Raw genomic sequence first — 19918 nt, 5'->3', positions numbered from 1 at the left:
TTCGGTGGGCGCGGGAGTGAATCCCAATCGGAATCTGAATCCAAGTCCAAATCCGACAGTGCGCAAAAGCAATTATGGGAAGGAAATTGCTCAATTAGAAAGTCGAAATCGAAAGCCAAACTAAAACACACAAAAACGGGGAAAACACAGGCAGCAAAGGCGGACACATCTAAACGACAAGATGTTAAGTAGGAAAACTAGACAAGGACTAATTTCATTGCAACTTAAAGTAGCCTACAAAAAATAGAAGCCCTACGTACTATTAAAAAATTTAAGAATTTAAGAATTAAATTAATTTGAATTTAAATGATATCTGCTATAACAAAATTCTACAAGACTCATGAACTAAGAAAACAATATTTCAAATCTATTTAAGAGAGTTTAGTTTAATAATAAAATTGATAATTAATTCAAAACGGTTTAAAGGATAATGAGGATAATTACCTAACTAAATCTGTTTTATGTTTAATGCACCAACATTCAATGAATACATGCCAAAACCACATCTGTAAGACTCATAAAAAATTAAAATAATATTTTAAATCTCTTCTAGACAGATAATTAATAAAAAAAATGTATAATTTATGTAAAACGACCTAAAAGGATTCTAATTTCTGTAAGAAGTTAGTTTAAGGAACTAAAACTCAATTTTTTTAAGACTTTCCCTCTTTAAAAACCTTGTCTTCTTCGATGATTGTGCATAAGTAGAACTATTGCATTACTTTCGCTTACATTTGCATGATGAACTCCTCACAATGGCAGCAAGATAGCTCCATGAATTGCAGTCAGCGATGTGTAAAGCGCAGATAGAAGATGTCCAGTGAATGTTGGCAATGTTAGAGATGACGGTCGGCACTTTCGAGGACAAAATCGAGGGCGAGAAATAAACGGCTGCCTAATGACTCGAAATTTAATGCAGTTTTGTGAAATGTTGTAAAACCAATTGGCAGGCTAGCTTTTTGGGGGAGGATGTTCGCACAAGTCATGGCCAAAAGTGGACTGCAAAATGGCGCTGAGTCAACTGTCAATTAATCAATTTAGCCAGCCCTCAAGCTGGCTAGGCCATCAATTTAATGGGGGCACGTTAACGTTAGGAACACAAAACCGTTGCCAGGATGTAACAAATGTTGGCGTTTTTAAAACCAAATTACAACCGTGGAAAATGATTCGACAACAAACAGAGAGATTTGGCCCACGCACACACAATGGGCATATTTTTCATCAGTGGCATATTCAGCTCGTAGCTCCTGTTCCTGATGTTTTCGGCATTTCTGGGCCTCCTTTGGGCCATGTCGCTACGCATTTTAATGCCGCCGGCGAGTCGGACTCAGATTTATGGCCATTTATTGAGCATAAGTGTTGGCAATTTATGAACCAGCCGCGCCCAGTTCTCCCACTCCAAAATGGCATTTTAATAAGTGACTAAGAGCGCAGAGTTTTTGCGTGTGTCTTTGTGCTAAAATGAAGATTTATAAACCGCCCCGAGCAGTTTCAACTCCCGAAAGTCGGGTTCAGCACAGCCATAAATCTCCCACAGAATCTTGGTTAGTTTATTGAATTATCAGCGGGCGGATGTGTGGGTGTGTTTGACATTGTCTGACATAAAACTAAAGGAAATATCAAACACGTGCGCCAGTCACAGGGCACTTATGTAAATACATTCCACTCGGCTCCCCGTCTCCGTTTATATTTATAGTTTTATTTGTCTAAGGTTTGCTGTGACGGCATTTAAATTTGCCCCGCTTAGACTTATCTACATCTCGCGTATTTTGCTCATTTACCACACATACACACACACATACACACACCATGTTCCCTGTCCTTTGGCACACGCATTTCCACTTAATTTTCCTGACTCATTTAAATAAATTTGTTTGGTTTCTGTGGCCTTAAGTATGCGAAACATGTTTTGCGTAAAATCTGAGAAAAATAATTTTCTCAAGCATACTTTTTGGGGCCCAACAACATTGACTTGCAATTATGGAAAATACTATAAAATGTATTTATTTATTTTAAAGAACTCCCAAAAATGAACTAGAAAACTGTTTCCCAAAAATAATAAGGAACATCGCCGCAAAAACCTCAAGACCACACTGTAAAAGAGAAGCCAATGAAGTGCTGAATTCGCAATGCCAAACCGACACGAAACTTTGCACACACAACGTGGGAGACAACAAATTAAAACTTTAAGCTTCGAAGCGCCGCAAAAGAATAATTTCAATGCCTAAAATCTTAACATTGACAGCAGATGCTGCAGAAAAGGGCCACTAGATCAGGGTTACGGCACAGTGCAGGCCACTTCAGTGGCAGCCAACTCAAGCCCAATGCCCCGCAGCGATGTGCACTTGGCATCAATCAATAATTGCCCATTGAAGGCAGCTGCTGGAAGACTAGTTGGTTGGCTGCTCCGACTGATGCCACGCCATGATTGATTAGCGGCATGCAACACGAGGTGCTTCAGCTGAAACCCGACTAGACAGCATAATATGGCGCTTATTGAATTGAGTCCCCGGGCCGCCCTTCTCCCTTTCGTTTATTTTCCGTGCCATGGCCACGGGACGGTCTGCTGGTGATATTGCATTGTATCTTTGGAATCGCCAGTGCAGGCAGGACCCTCAAGGATGCTCGAGTGGCAGTCGGTGGTCTTATCCGTCCCCTCAATCTCTTTGACTGCTGTTTGCATTTCCATTATGTCAATTTTCTCCTTCTACTCGGGTCATTTAATTGCCACCCCTTATTAAGTCCTGAACGGAGAAGTGATGCATCCAGCTGCCTTACACTTGAAGAATTTATTGTGGGTTCACAGAAATATCTTAGAAGTTTATCATTGCGAAAACAAAACTTCGTAAAGTTTTAAAAGAAGTTGTTCTGAATCTCGAAAGAAATTAGCCGAAACGCAGCCACCCAAAAGCTTAATAAAACCTGAGGCATTGAACATTTTTAAAACCAGAAATATCATTTTTTAATCAATAAATTAAGATAGTATCGCTTGTATAGACATTTATATTAACTGAAGTATCGCACATTTTATTATTTCTTTTATGATTAAATCATTATTCTGAATTCAGGTATTCATTTATTTTAAGGTTTAATCAATTAATATATCTTTAATTTGTTTTCCGTGCAGCTCCTCTGATTTCAGAAAAACATTTAATTCATATTGATTCCTTGCTTTCTCTTTCGTTGCAGGTACGTTCGCAAGAGTTAATCAAAAGCGTGAGTAGCTGCCACAGGAAATTTTATTATTTGCCACTTATCGATATAAAAGTTCTTGGTTCGACGTAGTCAAAAGTTCAAAGTTGAAGCGAGCCTCAATTGCAGTTATCGAGTTCAGGGGTCTCGAAAAAGTGCATAAAGAAATTCATAAGAGTATAGGCTAAATCTCGAGTGCAAGCCAAAAGATATTTCAAATGCAATATGGAGTTGTTCAAAAGTTCTGAATAACTTTGCCCACGAGTGTCTTACTTAGCTTTCTGTGTGACCCCCGGGGCGTATGCGTGATATTAATTATGAATTTAACCCACTCGCCATAGCCATTAATGAGCTTCAAGATAATCACATGAATTTAATAACCCTGCTAATTGGCAATAAATTAGACTCAATTTACCTAATAGCTACACAGATATGCAGTAAAGAGCTATGCAACATAATATGCATAATTATGCCAGCCACCTGGGTAAAACAACCATAGCCAAAACCAGGACCAAAACCAAAACCAGTACCGAGACTTAAACGGCAGCTGTTTCTAAGATGCCTATCCGTAGTCATAGAATCTCATCATCGTTCTGGCCTTCGTTCGTCTCTCACCTGCCTTCGTCTTAATCAACGCGTTTTATCGCCATGATTTTATTTTTCGGCCTGGAATAAACTATTAGGAAAACTCATTTTCATGAAAATCCACTTTAATTGCTGTTGCCGTTGTCGGTGCTGTTGCCACCGTTGTTGGTATTGCCCCATCTGGTGATGTGGTTATGGCAGCAAGACAGCCAGATACGATCCACTGAGGAAATATAAGCCCCCTAGAACATCTAGTTTGATATAGAAATTAGCTTTTTAAATCTTAATAGCCGTGGATTATGTACGTAATTTATATATACCTATATTTGTTTTCAAAGCTTAATTTTTAAAAGAAGATAATTTTGTAAATTGGACACTTGCTTCATATTTTTCTTTTCCACTTTCTTTGACATTTTAGCTTACACATTGCATAAGCAGATTTAATCAATACTATCGCCGTCCTAAAACTACTCAACAAAATGTATTTTGACAAAGAACAATAAGAAATAGTTGGCATGACAAGAGAAAATGGAGAAATAGCTTTGTCAGAAATAAAAACTGTCAATTCAGAGAAGCCTTATAAAACATTAAACACATCAGGCTGTCATTCGCTAAGCTATTGCTAGTATTTTCTCTCAGTGGGTCCAACAGGAATCCGTGGCGGTGGCTGTATCAGAACGGCATGCCAGGCGCCAATAAAACAACATAAGGCTCTGTGCCGTCTCTTCTGGTTTTTGGCCTGGTATTTGGCGAACGGTGTTACTTGTAAATTTAACGCAAATTGTCTGTAACATGAGCTCCTCCACGAAGGAAGGTGTCAGAGGGGGTGATTCCGGGGCTGAGGAATGGAAACGGAGAATTGGTCTGTGGTTCGGTTGCTTCTGAAGGAATGGGTGATTTGCGGGGTGTGGCTGAAGGCACTGCGGGTGGCGCTGAAAGTGCCAACAGCAGTGGCAGCCATTAAATTTTTAAGAAGTGTGTACTCGAGCAGGAAACCCAAGCAGACGACAGCAGGTGGCAGGCTCAGGTGGAGAATGAGAAGGAGCCCTTAGACAGACAGAGCCACTAAAGATTATATGTGCAGAAGGGCGACAAAAGTGTCGCAATGGAATCACCAACTAACGAATGTCTTGATTTGCAAAGCAACTTGCACGTATGACTCAGGTTACTAGTTTACCCATTGTTCAAAAACTTTCCGTAAACTAACTCAAAAAAGTTAACCTTTATGGGCTTAAGTTTTACTTAGCTAGAGTTTGCGAGGAAGTGAAATTGTGCAGAGTAGAATCGCAAGCGAAACTAAAATGGGTATAGAAAGAAAAAGGGGTTTTAAATTGGGAAATTCAAATAGATGTTATATTTTTAAATTACTGAAAAATGTTTTTGAAATCAGAGGAAATTTTATGATGGAAACTCTTTTTGAAATTAATTGACAGCGTGTAGAATTCATAAATTTTATTCTTGAATTCAGCAGCGCGATCAATTCGTTCAGGATTATTAAAATCCAAATATAAACTGAAAAATGTATTCGAAATCAAAGGAAATCATATAATGAAATCTTGCTTTGATATTATTTCTTGAGCTTTTTTTTTAGCTTATAAATAGTTCAGCAGTGCGATCATTAGGATTAGAATTATTAAATTCTCAACAGTAGGGGAAGAGAACAGAAGGGAAATTCTTTTTCGCTCTATTGTCGCCTGGCTAAACTTGTGTGAGTAAGTCTGGGCTGGGTTATTAGTGGTCTTACGTGCCTCCTGGGGAACGTTTTCGTCATCGGTATCATTATGCGTCTCGGTTTCAGTTGCTTTGCGGGAGCATTTAGTGACACGCATCCTTGGGGCGCTATTAAAGCCAGACCGCAAGGCTGAGGTGGCCGCCCACCACCCCCAATTACACCTGTTCGCAAAACGGTAAATATATTTAGCAGGCAACTTGTTTGCCCAATGGAATTGCTGCCATTTAACAGCTTTTCATTGCTTCAGTTAGTTTTTACGGCACGCAATTAAAAGCTGCAGCATTGTGCAGGCTTTTATTCGAGCCGATGGCATTGAAACTGAGGCGCAGCCAACAAAAGGTGTAAATTAACATAATGACAGGGGCGGCGGGCGTCGGGTGGCAAAAGTATACTTGTCGGCAAAAAAACAAATGCCACCGCAGAAGTGCAGAGCGTTGCCGAACACAACAAAAATATTTATGGCAATGCAAATGGCGTCTGCATAAAATTTATTGACACTTTACTGCGCATTGTCATTGCGGTGCGAAAAGTGGGCGGGGTGCAGGTGGAAAGCGGGCGGAGGGAGGGGACGTTGTTTTTTGCTCTGAGTGTTGCAGCATCCGTTTGCCAGCGTTTTGCGCTGCGGTTGACATTGGTACGCCCACCGTCACGGCCACGCCCCTAGTTTTTATACCCGGTAAGGACAGATTTTAAGGGTATATATATTTAATTTGCCAAATTCGATCCCCTTTGGATCGAACTTTACAATTATTGTAAATAAATATTCAAAAAATAAGTGAATAAATTAAACAACTGAAAGTTGATTCGAAACCGGAATAACAGATTAAAGTTTGAGTTATACAATTTAGTTTTTCTTCTCTGTCCGTCTGTCCAAAAAAAGTTTTATTCAGTAAGAGAGACTCTAAAATTGTCGGTTTTGTTCAGAACGTGACAAAAATGCCTCGAAGGTTCCAACATATCTGAAAAAAGGCTTTACAATCCACTATAGGGTTTTATGTATTATAATTTCTTGGTATCACATAGTCAGCCTTGCGTCGATGCACGCATCGTTTTTTTGTGTGTGAGAGCGTGAGTGCGGTGTTTGCCACACAAATCCGTTCTCATTTTAATGAGCAAACTTTTTGCTCGTGCGTCATTTATTTGCTGTTTATTAAACTGCATTTGAGATAAAATGTCGCTGCTGTGTGTGTGGGTTTTTCGAAAATTAATTTTAGATACCCTTACTCAGAAAATAGAGGCGAAAAGCGGGGGATAATCGCCCAGATCGCTTGCCTAAAGGGGATTCTATTTGGTTGCGTGAATAATTAAGTGGAAATTATGTAAACGGCTTAGTTGGGGCTTTGGCCAACACAATGTTGACATGGAATTCGGTACTAACATCACAAAATCAATAGGCAAACCGTTAAGCCAGTTAAATTCGAGGCCGGCATTTATCCCAGCAGTAGTTTTGATTTCCCCCTAAAGCTACAGTTTCGGCAACTGTAGACCGCAGCTGCAGCTGCGTAGCCCACAAAAGCCAACACAAAGCATGGCCCAAGCCGACCTTCTCCTCAAACATCAAACACATCTCGGCCGACTCATTTATTATGTGCTCCAAAACGAATTTAATTACAAGCGAAGCCCACAAGGCGTCGGTTAATGTGTAACCAAAGCAGCAGCCATTTATGGGTAATTCAAGGCTGTCGGTGGTGAGCAACAGGGATCAATCATAATATGAGGCATTTTCTGGAATGATTTTAAAAGTTATATACTTTCCGGTCTTGCAAACTGCAAGATCCCATATAAAAATAAATTCATTTCTAGCTAAAAAGCCATCAATTCAATCATCCCAAGGGTAAACTACAATAGTATTTCTCCTTCCCTAACTTTTATTCAACTTAAGAAACTTTTATGACTTTGAGACTGTCAATTGTGATGAAGAAATTTAAAGTTAACGGAGTTAAAGTCATAGAAGTTCGATTTTATTTATTAAACTAAATAACGAAGTCTTTCAGAAAGATTCTTTGCCAGTATCTAAATGTGATAATCAAGATAATTAAAAATTTAGCAAAAGAGTCCTGTGTAAAGGAAAACGCTATACAAGGCTATATCTAATAAAAGGCTTACCGGGCTTTGTAAGTTGATGGAATTGGCTGCTGCTCAAATCACCTTGAACAATGTATGTACATATGTGTGTTTTTGAAAGCTCTTAATAATTTCCGCTGGCTTTGGCACACTCGAGCAGGCACTTTTGCTGCACGTTGCGTATACGCCATGTCTGCCAGCACATCGGGTACATGAATTTCCTTTTGCGGGCTGCGTTATCAGTGGATTCTTGCGAAAGTCGAGTTGATAGATAGATAGATAGCGGAGCGTGTGAGAAAACAAACAAATAGACAGACGAACGGACAGCTTGTCATAAAGTCGAGAAGCGCATTTCCATGTTGGTCGTCAAGTTGTGACTCAGCAAGGGCAGGAGAAACCATGCAAATCGAAATCATTAACGTTGTGTATTTGTCTACCCCCCTTTTCAAAACAACTCCCCCAACCCCACTTAACATTCCCCCACCAACTACCACCCACCACCACCACAACCACCCACCGTGCAGGCGGTGCTCATTTAAAGTCGAACGGCGCCGATGGGGAGCCTTGGATGCAGCCGGTGGTGGCCTATTTGGAGGTGTCGTCGCGACCCACGAAATCGCCAAGTAGGTGGCGCCATCTCACTCTCTTTGTCTCGCTCTCTTTCTCTCTGTCTCTCCCCCACACACACACCCACACACACACTCTCACCTCCCCGCCCTCGATGTTACGTTGCGCCCGTGCGTGTGTGTGTGTACGCCTTGGGTTGTCTGTGTGTGATTGTTTTTGGGTGTGCGAGTGCGAGTGCGAGTGCAAGTGCGCCCGTAGTTAACAGTTACGTTTTAGTGTCCACCCGTAGTTCCAGTTGCCCTAGTTGACCAACTCAAAACGCTTACTAGTTGTACACCCATCAAACGAAAACTGAACACACAGCAGAGAAGAAGTCATTAGCCCCATAACTTTATCTAAATTTGACTATCTAAAGTATATCTCATATCAGCTTGGTGCTTAAGCATATCAAATATTAATGGGCAATCTAATCAAATCGATATTTTAGCTGTGATATAGTTTCGGGTATTTACCAGATAAAATTGGCTGGTAGAAATACTTCGGATTCAAATTTTATTACTCATACGTACTGTTGCCCTTATCAAATAATTTTTTCTAACTTTAAACTAACTTTTTTTGTATCGTGTAACTTTTTTACTTGACGACAGTAAATTCTTTTGAATTTTTGAGACATAAGAACCTTAAATATATTTAAGATACCAACCTGATATCTAATATTCCAAGCTGATAGCGCATTAATATAAGACAAGGCAAACACGCTGACATTTTTCTCTGTGAACACTTAGCCATACACATCCACACATTAAGATGCCTTGTTAACAGCTCTTGTTCCGATGCTACGTTCTGTGTATGTGTTCTGTATTGCTGTGTGTGTCTATGTCTAACCGATGTCCACGAAGTAAAGCCCCCAAACTCATCAATGGCGAAACCGTGTGCCGCTCTCTCCCTCTCTCTTTTTCGACCTTTTCCGCAGAGTGTGATCAGACATTCGTGTCGAGGATCGGCGGTCCCCAGAACGGCAGCTTCTCGGCCCCGCTGCTGCACAACCATCGCAATCACTCGCGCCAATGCCTCTACACCTTCCTAGCAGGACCTGGACAGCGTGTCGAAGTAGTTTTTAAATCGTTTAATTTAAGAGGAAGTCCACCAGAGTGAGTAGCAGTGAGGTTTCTAATTAAAACTCACAAGGAACTAATTTTTCTTTCACTTTGTTTACTTTCTGTTTTTGCAGCGGTTCGGCCGTCGGTGAATTACCAAGGTAAATAATAAAATAAAGTAGTTCCTATTATTACCCTTCCCCTATACTTAAAAAAGTAATTGTCACTCAAATAATTTTATTGCGACACAGACAACCTGATGTTAATATCAGAATTTTTTAAATTAAAAAAGAAACCTTTATTTGTTTGAATACTTCTGGTCATTTAACTCACAATTTTATAAAACCTCACTTTAATTTATGACAAATTTTAAATATTTAATGTATATGGATTCATGAATATAGTAACTATTGAACTTATCGATGATTTTTGGCTACCTTTCCACTTAAAGTTTTATTTAAGGATAGTTGTAAAAATATTTATAATTATTTTTTGCTTATTCGAAAAGGTATAAAAACTACATTTTTTAATTAGACAGGCAACCTATTAAATATTTTAGTACCTTTTAACAACAATGTATTGAATATTTATAAATAATTATTAAAATATCTCATCTCAAGTACCCTAATAAGTACAGGCATAACTTTACAATTTAATCCTTACTGAATTCTGAATTGAATTAAATAAAAAATTTCTGTGTTTTTCGCCCTTTGCAGTTGTGTTCATGAGTACATGGATATCTACTCGGAGGTGCAGTCGTCGGAGCCAGCGGAACTGATCAATTCGCCATTCGGGGGCCGCTACTGCGGCACCATTCCGCCGCGTCGTCGCATTTCCATGTACCGGGCAGTTGCGATTTCTTTTTTTAGCAACAAGAACGTGACCACGGACCTGTTCGAGGGCACGTTTAGGTTTATAAATGCATGTGAGTAGCGGCAGCATTGGCCTTACCTTTTCCCCCCACCCTCACACATTTACTGACTCTTTCTCTCCCTTGGGGTTTCCTCGAAAAGCGGAATATGAAATTGGCATACCCATTGCGGGATCGCCATGTTCCTACACGATAACGCCCAGCATGAGCGTCAACAAAACTGGTGCGCTCATATCGCCAACCTATCCAGGTGCCTATCCGAAGGATATGTCATGCACATATCAATTTCTTGGTGAATCGAATCAGAGGGTTAGATTAGAGTTTCGTGATTTTGATCTATTTTTTGGTGGACCACAGTGAGTACCTCTAATGCTGCACAGTTACAAACACACAAGCACACTGAGAAACTAACACCCAAACACACAGCCGGTAACAAGTCAAGATCAAAGCAAGTTTTGGACATGACCGAAACTTGCTCTGGTTGGCAGCCCACACTCTTAATCTGTCACCTATCTAAACCAAATTTACCCTCAATCGAATGTCTTTAAAACTCATTCTTCTCTATCCAATATGCTATCCCAATCCGCAATTCTGCAATTCTGCAATCAACAACAAAATTTCAACAACAATAACCACCACATGAAAACCACCGAAAAACAGCTGCCCATTTGACTATGTGAAAGTGTACGATGGTCCAGATAATTCGTCAGCATTAATCGGTACATATTGCGGGCAGCAAAGAAACTTAGTTTTGTATTCGAGCGAGTCGAGCCTTTTTGTTCATTTTTATACGTTATCGCGCACCGCAAATACCCAAAATCGTGGCTTTAAAGGAATTTATGAATTTAGCGAGAGTTTTGTTAAATTAGATTTTATACGTAAGTATTGCCGAACATTCTCACTATACACAATATGTTTGTCGTTTCAGTTCTGCCTTTTACTGCGCAATCATTTTGTGGTGCTCTAAAGTGGTTCACAAAAAGTGTGGCCTACTTATTAGGGCGCCCCAAAATGGTTGCCATAGCGAATAGCATTTATCAGCTAATTGTATGTGCTTGAACCAACCTATTCACTGGCTTTGTTCGTTTTGTGTGCTATTTGAATTTCAATTTATCAACCTATTGACACTATGTTAAATTTCACCCTCTCACCACTTTCTCTCTACATTGAAAACAAAAACAAACAACTATTTCTACGCTATCTGGTGACCTCTGCTCTACTCCAATCCGACCTGTTCCGATCTGACTGCTCTATCGAAATTCCTTCTAAAACCATTCGCTACAAAAATCAAATTGTTATGAAAATGCGTACATCAGGTGAAAACGATGGCATTCACATACGTGGCTCAGAATGTGATCAAAAGATTTTATCGAAGAAGGAATCCACTGGCTTTGTGCTCTCACCCAACTATCCCTATCCCTATATACCAAAAACTGTGTGTAGGTGAGTGAAACCACCATTGTGTTTTGTTTAAAATGGAAATTTTTATTAATATTTGCACCATCATCTAGATATTTCATCTATGGCATGCAGGATGCCCAGCATCTGGAGCGTGTACGACTCGAGTTTAACGCTTTCAATATACCCAAGGTGGAGCACAAGGACAAGGGCGAGTAAGTTATATTTAGCCAATAATCACTCTTAAAATTTGATTCATATTTAAATAGAAAACAAACCACTTGTATAATATACTTAAAGTTGTGAATAAATTTAGTTTAATCAAGAGTACTTAATAAAAATTTAATCCTTCTATGAAGTTTAAAACCATATTTTAAAAATAAATGCAAATTTATTATTATATTTAATAACTAAATAAAATATCGATATAAAATATCAAATTTAACAAAGTTAACGTATGTAAATGTAATTTGCAAAGGTCCAACTGCACGGACGGCTATCTAAAGATCTATCTGAAGGGCCAGGAGACGGCCGATGCCTACGACAAGTTCGACTACGAGCTGTGCGGCAACGAGACGCAGCGTGTGATTAGCGAGGGGCCGCGACTGGCCATGGTCTTCAGTTCGGGAGAGTTGCAGGGCCGCGGCTTCAAGGGCAAGTACACCTTCGAGACGGAGTACAAGATTCCGGGCACGGCGGCACCGGACGGAACCTGCAGCTTCACCTACGTGAGCAACTCGAAGAAGCGCGGCGAGCTGAACAGTCCGCGCTATCCCTCCAACTATCCGTCGGACACGAACTGTTCGTACCTGTTTCTGGCCGAGGCCGACGAGCAGGTGACCATTGTGTTCGACCACTTCAAGATCAAGGCGGACAACAATGCAAACGCCACGGCGGGAGCCTACGGGTGAGTCGAAATATCGATTCATTCTTTGTTATTCTCTAAAACTTGCATACCTTTTCTTACAGTTCCGGCGCCTGCTTTGAGGACTGGCTGGAGATGTATGTCGTCTACCGGGACAACAACGACCGCCTGCTGGGACGCTACTGCGGTCAGACAGCCCCCGGACCCGTCGAGAGCCCGCGGGGAGCGGTGGGGCTGCGGATCACCCTGCACACGGACCAGGAGAGCGTGGCCAGCGGCTTCAAGGCCCGCTACTTCTTCGAGTCGGCCAAGTCGGATGCCGGCGACTGCGGCGGCAACTTCAGCAACCAGGACTCGGGCCTCATCACCTCGCCCAACTGGCCGGCGGGCTACAAGGCGCCGGGTCGCGGCATGGCCTCCAATGCCTGCAACTGGGTCATGAAGGCCCGTCCCGGCTACAAGCTGTCCATTCACTTTGAGCAGTTCGGCCTGGAAGGAGACCCAGCCAGTAAGTTGCCACATCTTGTTTGCACACCGGAAAAAAAACGTATATTGTTTTTTTAGACTACGCAGTTTATTTTAATTTTAGGGCAAACTTTTCATTAAATTTGTTGTTAAACTCTAATTTACTGTCCTCAAACTCAAAAGCCGCCAAAAATCTATCTTCATTGGACCGCGACTTCTTAGAAATTTAAGTAAATTCTTTCTTTAAGTAGACTTTTAGTTTGTATTTAATTTTAAACACAAATCAAATGGGTAATTGACTAGTGTAGCGGGTCGGGTCTCTCCCCTGGAAATTAAATCTTCTCCATGGACAGCGATTTCTCAAGGATCGAGGCAAATTAAATGCATTTACATTAGCATTTAAATTAGTAAACATTAAAAAAGTAATATAAAATTATGTTTTGCATCTCAAACTAGTTTAAAAAGACAAATTCTTTTCGCTCTTGCCTGATACAATATTTCATACTATTCATATTTCTTACTTTATATTATTTATTTTGGAATTTTAATTTAATCTGTTTTATTTTGTGGAAAGGAAAGGAAAGATCCTTACATATTTTAAGACTGCAGCGGACAGAAGCTTAAGTAATTTTTGTTCCCCAGATCGCGGCTGTCCCGCTGCTGTGCTGCGGCTGTGGATGAACGTGGACTCCGACCAGCCGCCGATGGAGCTGTGTGGCGAGAAGCCGCCCGTGGAGCAGTGGCACTACACGTCCACCGGCCAGACGGCGCGCATTAGCTTCACCACCAGCGACAAGACAGTGGGTGCCCAGGTGAGCTACAAAATGAATTACTGAGAATTGAGGTGCGACAGCGACTGTGACTGTGCATTTCACCCGCAGGGCTTCCGCATTGTGTGGACCGAGATACAGGACTCCGGGCCGGGTCCGCCGTCCGTGGGCCTGCACTGCGAGTCCACGTACCACTTTCAGTGCGGAGCCGGATACTGCATCTCCGACAAGCTGCGATGCGACGGAGTGAAGAACTGCGGCCCCGGCGACGACACTGACGAATTGCACTGTGAGTCGTGAGTGAGTCGAACGGTTCAGTTCAATTTTTATTTGTCTTCTTCTTTTGCCTAAGTTTTCGTAACGAGTATCTTAAGTTTGTCTCGTGTTTGTGTTTCCAGTGCGTCCGCTGTGGGGCGAGGCCATTCAGTTTCCACTTTAATTTCCCTTGGTTTTCCACGGTTACAATGTACCTCATGTGCGATCTTGCGTTCCTTACACTTTTCATTTGATGCGTGATGAAAACTTGAACCCGACGAAACACTTGCAAACCGTTAACCACTGAATATAACAACAACTATAATAATCCATACTAACTTAAATACCAACTAAAGAGACCACCTGAATCTATCCTATATTTCTCGCTAAGTCTTTTTGCACTTAAATATATTCGTATTGTGTCCTCAGCCTTTTCTAGCTGTTTTGTTTCCTTCTTTTCGATGGCCAGACTTTTGTACATACCTTCTTCGATAGCCCAGGGTGTCCACCATCCCAATTGAGTTCCTCCACCCAAGCCTCACCAATGCATTTCTCTACCTCTCACCCGATTTCTCAGTATCTTTACACTCACTCACTCGAATGGCATTCAGCACACTTACAGACCCAGATATCACATCAGTCTAGACTCTAGACTCTAAGGTCTAGAGGATGTCTACAGCCACGCCCACACTAAACTCATCATTCTCTCTTTCTCTCTCTACTTGTCTAATTCTCCCTCTGTTTCTCTCTGTTCTTTCTTTTGTCTCCACTAAAATAAAACTGAAAAAACCACTACCAACTACAAACTGTTCAACTGTGAAACTGTGTAAACAAAATAAACTCCCCTCCTCGAACCCGAAATCGCCAAAAAAAAAATATATAAATAACCCTAAACCCTTGGCACAGGTGACGCAAACTCCACGCATTTGCCCACATTTCTACAGACATTTGTTTTAGCAATTATGGCATTAGTGTTAAATACATACAACTAAAGTTAAACAAACCCAGAGAGGTCGAAACTCGAAAAATCAAAATTTTAAATTCGAAATTGGAATTGCCACGAGAATCAAAAACGTGAAACATGACTAAGATAACAAAAATTAACATAAGTGGAGCATTCTGCTAGCGAGAATTTGTACTCATTTTTCTAACAACATACCAATTGCAAGCGAAACGAAGCAACCAAACCAAAACTATTAACTCTAATACTTAAGTAAAAGAAACCCTTTGGTCACAATTAACACGTGAGTTCAGCATAAGCTTGTCTACATTCGTTCAACACTCCACGCCACGCTCATGACATGCACAGTGTTCAAACCAGATACATGTCACCCCGATCTAGAGAAACCCCATAACCAAAACCCCGAACCCCGTAGAATGCCACAGTACAAAGGAGATCACAGTTCACAGCCCAATGAAAATAATAACATCCCCAGTTTATATTTTGTTGCATCTTTCAGTTCACTTCAACCGCATTTTGAGAGTTGAGTTTATGAGCATGCCTCCATTTTTTTTTGTTCTGGCTTCTTTGTGTTCCGCACCTTTCCCTCACTTGTCATGTGCACCGCATCTAGCAGATGTATATAGTACATATGCCTTCCTGGTGCCTTGTTAAACTGAACTGAATATTCTAAACCGCCTAAGCCTAAATCTCTTGATATGCTAAACTTGTGTAACCCACTTTAAAAGCCGAAAAGAAATGGAAACCACAGCACACAGAACAAGAACATCAAGTTCAGACTCACCCACATGACACAATCTCAATCTCAGCTAACTAGAGATCAACACACACACACATTCCTAACTACAAACCATCGTCCTAATCAAGCTATTGCATAAGCTCTGTTATCATTAACTAATTCTGTGTCCTGTGCTCTTGCTCTCCCCTACCAATTTATTGAAACTGAACAGGTACCACGGAAGCGGCCGAGGAGGACTACGACGTCCTAATTATAATAACGCTTCTCGTCGTCTCGTCCCTAATCTGTCTCCTATGCATACTCTGTCACTCCAGAAGAAACCGTAGGAACCATGTCCGCCAACTGGGCCTACATCGGAATGCACATTATGACTCGCAGACCAGTGCCACGGGTAAGTCCGATTTATATATATATATATATATATTTCATATATTTCTGGCTTATTGCTTTAATAGGTTTTCTTTGAGTTTGGTTTTATTTACATTGTTTCAAGGTAACTTTTTTTTGGTTTTTTTATTTAATTTCAGACTTTGAAAATATTTGTGAAAATGTTCTACAATGGGCACGAACTTTAATTAAAACTTAATAATTTTGATCTTTATTTTTAATTTACAAGTTTTACTCAAATAAAGAATACCAAACTTAAGAGAAGTTGAACAAATATTTTATCAGTCTGAATTTAGCTTTACTAAAGTTTTTCTGAAATCTTTAAGAATTTTAATGTTTTGAAAAATAAAAACATAAAGTTTAATTATATTTAATTCCATTTAGTTTGAACACACAAAGCTTAAAAAATATTTTTTTTATAATCAATAACAAAACATTAACCGCTTGAGAAAATACAAAAATTTTGTTTAAAAAAGATATTTCAGAAATACTTTAAAGTTTAGTAATTAATTTACCGAAGGTTTAATTATGTAATTCATAATATCTCCCTTTGTAATTGAGCAGCGGGTCTCAGCTCCAGTCGCAGGCATCTACAGAGTGGTGGCGCCAGCATCGCGGGCAGTTTGCATGGGATCAACAGCGGCAACCTGATGATACCGCCCGCCCCACTGCCGCCCACCAGCGTGCCGCCGCCGCCCCACATCTGCATCGCCGGCGTGGACATGGGAATGGGGATGGGCATGGGCCATGGACTGATGTCCAACGGGGAGGACGACGAGGACGATCTGGAGCTCGATGAGGACCAGCTGGACGCGGACATTTTCATCAACGATGTGCACTTCGATGAGGACAACATCGATCATGTCAACCAAATGGCGAACGTCTAACGATGGTTCGGCACAGTTTTAGGCACTTTTATCGCAACCTTCAGTTTCGGTTTTAAAACGCATTTAGACTAAGGCTAACTAGGTAATGGCGAACAAAGCAACTTTGCAGAGCAAGAGAAGTAGATAACACACACTCCCACAGCGCATACTGACACGCAGACACAGGATAACACTCAGATACAGTAAAACCGGGAGGCGAACAGAAACAGAAATTCAAAAGTTAACAATACCTAAAAGACAAGAAATTATGCAAAAATGCGAATTGATTAAGACATAAATTTAATAACGAGCGAAACGGGATGGTTAGTAGGTATTAGTGATGAAGTAAGCGAAAGCGAAGCTAAATAAGTACAGTAGGGCGAGCATATTGTAGTTGCGATAACATGATTAGCCAGAAGCGTTTCACATAAGTAAGGGATGATGTGGAGGAATAAGAAACCAAAAAAATAATAGCTACATTAAATAACTATATTATACACATAGCGAAATACGTACGGCGAAATGGAGAAGGACGCACAAAAAGCACAGGGCGATAGGCGGATGTGTAAAAAGCGAGGAGCAAGGTTCCGTTTAGCGGAAACGGAAACGAAAACGAGCCGAAAACAGCAGGCGCAGGAAGTGCAAGTACGAATCATTTTCATAGCCACAAGAGACCGCAGACAAGACGAAAAATAAAATAAAGTTGTTGATTTTTATATTTGATACGAGTAATATTTAGGTGAAGCATAAATTGAATTAATTATACAACAGAAGAAACGAAGAACGTAAACGTTAATAAAACAATACACACATTTGCAACCGATAGATAAACCGATAATGAATAACGGCAGCAACATACTAAAGGGCATAAAACAATAATAATTAACTACCTTTACATACGCGCATGACTTTTTATTTACACATTTTGTACAAAAATCTTCGAACCTTGAGGCTACACAAATCAAACATACAACAACAAAAAGGAGAAGAAGAAATAATGCATAAATAAAAGAATTAGTGACTATCAAAACTGTATCTTCCAGCAAAGAATAAAAGCAAAGAGTTAAATGACGCTAAATCGAAAAGTTTATATGAAAATAAAAGAGGAAATTTAATAAATTAGCGGCCCCAGAGATGGAAAATGAAAGCGAGAAATGGAAAGAAAATAAATTCAAAGATTTTTGTCTATTTAAGCACATTTTTATAAACATTTAAGGCGAACAAGAATATTTATAAAAATGTATACGCTAAAGGGAACGATAATAATAAAGTAAATTATACAAGAAGCTAAAAACAAGAATCTAAACACAAAGAAACCGAATATTGAATTGATTTTTCTTTGTGCCAAATCGTATTTGGCTATCTTCTGTATCAAATATTATTTTATGTTATTTTATCAACTTTATACATATGCAAACCTATTGTGAATTTTAAAATTCTTTTAGTTCATATCAGTTTCCTCCGTTTTGGAGTTTAAAAATGAATTCCCTAAAATTTCGTAATATAAATAATAATTATTGGTTTCATAGCGCACGTACGTTTTGCAAAAGAAAATTGAGAAATTTAATGAATATGGCTTAAATCAGCGATGGAAACTTAAACCCGTTTAACGTAAAAACCAATTAATAATAAACGTATGTAGGTGTTACAAAAATGCTACATTAATTAAACAAAAAAATGATAAATAAAGAAAAAATAAATACAATTACATTGATGAAGTAAAACGTTGTTAAATTGTTGCATAAAAAAAGCATAATGATCAAGTAACTTCTAGGAATTAATTCATAAAAATAAACTTTAGTTTAAGTGTACAAATTTTGTTGTTGTATTACATTAAAACCGAAAAGAAAACCCAGAAGCAAAGAATTCAATTAGTTAATAAAAACTCTAAATTTGTGTTCTAGCAATAAAAATTAAACATAAATTTAAAGAAAAATAGTACTAAAACATAAAGCTAATAAAATGTTCGAGAAAGAAAGTCCCCAAAAGAAACCTATCCCAAAAAAACATGTTCTAAACTAAAAAAGAGTTTACTAAAGTAACACAAAATTAAATTAAAACACCCCAAAAAGAGCAAATGTTAAAATTACAATTAAACCTACAAATAAGCCACTCAAGAGAAGGAGTCAAACACATTTGAATTGAGAGTCGTTTTTCAAATTTCAAAATCCAGAAACAGAAGTCAGAAAAACCGAATCTCAGGCGCACTTATTGGCACAAAACACGGCGCCGTTTGCCAATGAGATATGAAGGGAATCTAAATAACAAAATAGTTGAATAATAAAATGCAGAAGAAAAATTTCAAATTAAAAGGAAACACCTACAAAAACAATTCCATGTTAACATTAAATATAAATAAAGGTAATTAAATAAATGAATACTAAAACCAAGTTATTCAGTGATGTTTAAATCCAAATTATCTGGTGGACTTTAGTCTTGTAGATGCAAAACTTCGGCTACGAAAACAATTTTTAAAAAAGCGCCACATCATTAATTTATAGTTTTATATTTGTGCTGATGTAGTCATTATTCGGAGGTTTGGAAAGCAGATAAGCAGCGTTACATAATATCATAATCTAAACAAAACTAATTTCACTTAGTTCTTAGAATTTATACGGAACTTCTCAAGCATTTTGTTAATAGCTTCCTCATCGCCATCGATCTTGGCCCTTTCCTGCTCCAGAATCTCCTGGAAAGTCTTCTGCTTAGTGCCCACCAAATAGAAATCCTCATCCGAAATGGTGACTTGTGCATCGGCACTGGGCGCATTGCCCTCGTAAATGTCCAGGGCTTTGAAATCAAAAACTACGATGAAACGGTCAACGACGGCTTGACCCACAGTAAGGCCCAACTCACCCATGCTCTTGATGAGATTGCCGTCCGCGTCGGTGAAGTTGAATTGAAACGTATTGACCACGGTGCGCCGGGCAGGATCCGATTCCTTTAGCTTGCTGCGTATCTTCTCGATGATCTCGTCGCTCTTCATGTTGCAAGTGAACCGGCTGAGTGTCGCTGCTCGACTAATCTAAGCGCAGGGCCAGCAATTGAGGCAAACTCTGCGGATTAGCGCTCTGAGAGGCTGGCGCTTTGCATAATGCTTAATT

General features: G+C 39.7%; 2 protein-coding genes across 9 annotated transcripts in view; one reads left to right on the top strand and one right to left on the bottom strand.

Annotated features, from left to right (window-relative positions):
- LOC108135763 (cubilin) overlaps positions 1-17892 on the top strand; it is a 51413-nt gene extending 33521 nt beyond the window's left edge. Inside the window, exons 5-19 of one of the 7 annotated variants that reach the window (XM_017256613.2) lie at positions 8098-8196; positions 9114-9291; positions 9372-9398; positions 9954-10162; positions 10251-10464; positions 10769-10986; positions 11425-11551; positions 11620-11721; positions 11985-12413; positions 12476-12879; positions 13479-13648; positions 13718-13895; positions 15773-15952; positions 16017-16054; positions 16513-16589. In XM_017256613.2, coding sequence (XP_017112102.1) covers positions 8098-8196; positions 9114-9291; positions 9372-9398; positions 9954-10162; positions 10251-10464; positions 10769-10986; positions 11425-11551; positions 11620-11721; positions 11985-12413; positions 12476-12879; positions 13479-13648; positions 13718-13895; positions 15773-15952; positions 16017-16027 — 2546 coding nt within the window. In that variant the 3' untranslated portion in view covers positions 16028-16054; positions 16513-16589. The other 6 variants (XR_001773927.2, XR_001773928.2, XR_001773929.2 and 3 more) reach the window with 6 other exon arrangements.
- A 1311-nt stretch (positions 17893-19203) lies between these two features.
- Positions 19204-19894, bottom strand: LOC108135768. 2 transcript variants are annotated; one of them, XM_017256620.2, is made up of 2 exons: positions 19671-19894; positions 19204-19604 (listed from the first exon to the last, which is right to left on the bottom strand). In XM_017256620.2, the coding sequence occupies exons 1-2, from the start codon at positions 19798-19800 to the stop codon at positions 19411-19413; spliced, it is 324 nt and encodes a 107-aa protein (XP_017112109.1). In that variant the 5' UTR covers positions 19801-19894; the 3' UTR covers positions 19204-19410. The 2 variants fall into 2 exon arrangements, with proteins under 2 accessions (XP_017112109.1, XP_017112108.1); XM_017256619.2 differs by having other exon boundaries at positions 19211-19619.
- Positions 19895-19918: the final 24 nt, after the last annotated feature.

Source organism: Drosophila elegans, unplaced genomic scaffold (genome assembly GCF_018152505.1).
Source record: "Drosophila elegans isolate 14027-0461.03 unplaced genomic scaffold, ASM1815250v1 contig_476, whole genome shotgun sequence".
Classification (NCBI taxonomy): Eukaryota; Metazoa; Arthropoda; class Insecta; order Diptera; family Drosophilidae; genus Drosophila; species Drosophila elegans.
Note: the sequence above shows the minus strand (reverse complement) of the source record. Positions and strands in the feature narration are given on the sequence as shown.